Source organism: Otolemur garnettii, unplaced genomic scaffold (genome assembly GCF_000181295.1).
Source record: "Otolemur garnettii isolate 467f Iridium unplaced genomic scaffold, OtoGar3 scaffold00105, whole genome shotgun sequence".
NCBI lineage: Eukaryota > Metazoa > Chordata > Mammalia > Primates > Galagidae > Otolemur > Otolemur garnettii.
The window spans coordinates 4270237-4273899 of NW_003852500.1; the positions used below are offsets into that span (position 1 = coordinate 4270237).

At 51.8% G+C, this 3663-nt stretch overlaps 1 protein-coding gene across 2 annotated transcripts in view; it reads left to right on the top strand.

The window, feature by feature from the left end:
* Positions 1 to 2412, top strand: part of SLC25A42 (solute carrier family 25 member 42) — a 44086-nt gene extending 41674 nt beyond the window's left edge. For both annotated transcript variants that reach the window (XM_003796589.3, XM_023517151.1), the window contains one exon: positions 168 to 2412. In XM_003796589.3, coding sequence (XP_003796637.1) covers positions 168 to 475 — 308 coding nt within the window. In that variant the 3' untranslated portion in view covers positions 476 to 2412. The remainder of the gene's footprint in view (positions 1 to 167) is intronic.
* The last annotated feature ends 1251 nt before the right edge of the window (positions 2413 to 3663 follow it).

Consider the following 3663-nt stretch of genomic DNA (forward strand, 5'->3'; position numbering starts at 1 on the left):
AAAAAAGAAATTTGACTTCTCAATTTTAAGAAGGAGTGACATGGAAGTGAGGAAGTGGGGTATGCGGGTACATGTGTGCATGTGCTCACAAGTTGCTCATGTGGGTACAAGTGTGTGGGTGCGGGGTGCTCAGCCTCTAACAGCACCCTCACCGCCCTTACCCACAGAGTACAGTGGTCGCTGGCAGCCCTATCCTTTCGAGCGCATGATCTTTGGTGCCTGCGCGGGCCTCATCGGGCAGTCGGCTTCGTACCCTCTGGATGTGGTGCGGCGGCGCATGCAGACAGCTGGTGTCACCGGCCACCCACGCGCCTCTATCGCTTGTACTCTTCGTACCATCGTGCGGGAGGAAGGTGCGGTGCGCGGCCTCTACAAAGGCCTGAGCATGAATTGGCTCAAGGGCCCCATCGCTGTTGGCATCAGCTTCACCACCTTCGACCTCATGCAGATCCTATTGCGGCACCTACAGAGTTAGGGGGCCCTGTGGTCAGCTGTTCTCAGGACGATGGGCCTGTTTGGTTTTCTGAGCCCATGGAATAGGATGTGCTTGGTTCCACCTCGGGGGACCAAGTCAGGGGCACTTTGTGAAACAAGCAGGCGAGCCTGGGTGGCCAGGGCTGGGAGCCCTTGAAGGGCAATGTTGGGACAGTGGGCTCAGGGTTGCGTGGGTTCTCCTCTTCCCCATCCTCCCTCAGGGGCTGCCCTGCCTCAGGAGGTGTTGCCCAAAGGCCTGGAGTCAGGAGAGGTCAGCTCTGCCTCTTGGCCCTGTGTGTCCTCCAACATGCTGCTGATTTTGAGTCTCCCATGTCCCCACTAGGCTTAGGGCCAAACTAGCTTGTCCCTGCTCTCTCTGACTCTGCCTGCTTGCCTGGCCTCCAGCCTGGGCAGGTGTCTTTCTTGGAATCCAGACCCTGTCTAGGATGGGACAAGTCTCATGTTCAGTTTGGCCACAGATGTAGCCCCTTGCCCACCCGACCCTGCCTGTCCTGCTTTCCCCATTATTTCCCAAAGGACTATGACTCCCTGGTCTCAGAGCCTCCTACTTGGGAACAGCCTTCTCCTGAGAGCCCCATCCCAGTCTCTGCTGTCAGCATGGGCCCCCAGCTGCTGCTGCCTATTCAGTTTGTAACCTCCCCAAGGAGTGTTATGCTTCCTCCACGTGACAGAATCTGGTACAGACCATGACGTGGAACCCCTTCAGGTTTGGGTCTGACCCCTACCCCCCACCTGGTGTATCTGCTGAAATCTGAGTGTCCAGCCACCACATCTAGGCTCAAAGCTCCTGCCTGACAGGCAAAACCAATGGAGGCTGGGCCTCAAACCCCAACCCTTTGCTCAACTGTGGCGTCTGATAAGTCCCTGGCTCCCCACCTGAGCAAGCCCTTGGCTGGAGCATGGAGCAATTTAAATCCCAGAGGGATTATCTGATTTCCATGAATAGAGCACACAGAGACAGCAAGTGGTCTTGATCCTCCTAGAGTGGGAGCCCTATAACAGTGGGTGACCCAGGGGTAGGAAGTATGGAAAAGCAGAGGCATGCACCCCAGGGAACCCCAGCTAGCTGGTCTCAGACAAGTCCCCGGGGCCACCAGGTATTGGGGACTCAGATACCCAATAATGATGTTTTAGGTCTCTTGATTTTTTTGTTTTGTTTTGTTTTTCAAATTGGCCAACCCTGGGTCTATTCATATCAAACCCCTGACTAGTCCAGTCTAGTTGCAGGGCAAGGGAGATCTTGAGGGTTGGTTCCATAGACTGCTTAGCAGCCATGCTGTGTGGAGGGCTCTCAGCTAGTGCACTTGCCCTGTGTGCATTTCCAATTGTGACTTCCATTTCCTCCCGCCCTTCTGTCCTCTTTCTTTTCTTCTTACCTCTGACCTTTAGGTGTGATGACCTCTCTCTGGCCCTTGCATGTATGCATCCCTGATCTCATACCCAGGGGCCCAGGCAGCCTATGATGGCTGTGAGGGGCTGTCTTGTTGGGTGGGTTTCCTTTGCCCAATACCCAGACCTGGCAGAAGAGGCCAGGGTACCCCACACAGGGAGAAGGGAAGGAACCCGAGACCCCCCAGGTGGGTGAGACTAAATGTGTGGTTGAGAAGTGCCCTCCTCTGGGCCCCAGGCTAGGCAGGAGAGAAAGGGGTCAGAGGCTTCCCCAAGTCCTGCTGGTGCCCAGCGCACCTCCCCTGTATTGGCTCCTGGCTGAGTGGGCTATGACAGTGTGTCTCCCACCCCTGCACATAGTCAGGCTCCAGGTCTCTGCAGTCACCTCTCTCCCTGATGATCCCTGGCCCTGGTCTGGAGTTATATTTTGATGCCATGAAGATACTTTGTTTATATATAATGTTTATATATTTTAAAGATTTGTGCCAAGAGAGTATATTTAATAAAAATTTAAATGACTTCTGCTCATTTCTCGTCTTCTTTGGCTCTGAGCCCCCCCAGTCCTCCCCCCAAAACCCCAGAAAAGGGTTGACATTGTTATGACACATTTATGAATAAAGTTTTGAATAAAAGTCTTGAATAAAATTTTTATTTTCAATTGTTGCTGTTTGGATTGTTAATACATACCATGATTTTCCAGAAAACACCAACTGTGCAAAAAAGGGTTTATGATAAAAAGTAGGTCAGCCTCCCCGTTCCCTCTATAGGTGTGTCTCCTCCTGGAGAGATTCTGTACTTGTCCTCTGCAGGCTCCACCCACCACACTGACCCCCACTGCTCTGCACCAAGCCCATTGATAAAATACACCTATCTGTTATAGATGGGCAACTAGATTGTTTGTGAGCTGTTGTCATGAGATGGTTGTGACTGCTGAGTTCACCCCTACCCCACCACATCCACCCCTGATTTCTGGTTCATGTTCCACATCTTATGCTGGCTCTTGAGCCTTGATCACCTGCTCCCCATTCCACCCTGCATGGTGGAATCCTCTGATAGTATAGTGGTAAGCCCATGGCCCTGACTGTAATAGTTGACAGTAGGGAAGATGTTCTACTGGCTGCTTCAAAGAAAAGTTTCAGGTGGGTGGCGCCTGTAGCTCAAAGGAGTTGGGCACCAGCCCCATATGCCAGAGGTGGCGGGTTCAAACCCAGCCCCGGCCAAAAAATTGCAAAAAAAAAAGAAAAGAAAGAAAAGCTTCAGGAGACACTCTCCTCTCTTGATGGCCTTGGAGGAAGAAAACTCAGCCTGGGTGAGTATTAGGATCACCATGTGAACACAAGGGACTAACCCCAGGATGAAGCTGACACTGCAGCTAGATTATTGGTGACATCTGGGCTGCTGGATCCAGCTTCACCTGAAGCTCATCTGCCTCTCCACCTCCAGCAGTATGAGTCATTTTATCTACTTTATTTGAGGCAGATTGTGGCTGGGCACAGTGGCTCATGCCTATAATCTTAGCACTCTGGGAAGCCAAGGCAGGTAGATTGCTTGAGCTTGGGAATTCCAGACCAGCCTGAGCAAAAGGAAAACCCCATCTCTACTAAAAATAGAAAACAACAGCCAAGTGTTGTGGCAGGCACCTGTAGTCCCAGCTATTTTGGAGGCTGAGGCAAGAGGATTAACTACTCAAGCCCAAAGAGTGTGAGGTTACTGTGAGCTATGACACCAAAGCACACTACCCAGGGCAACAGAGTAAGACATTGTCTCAAAAAAAATAAA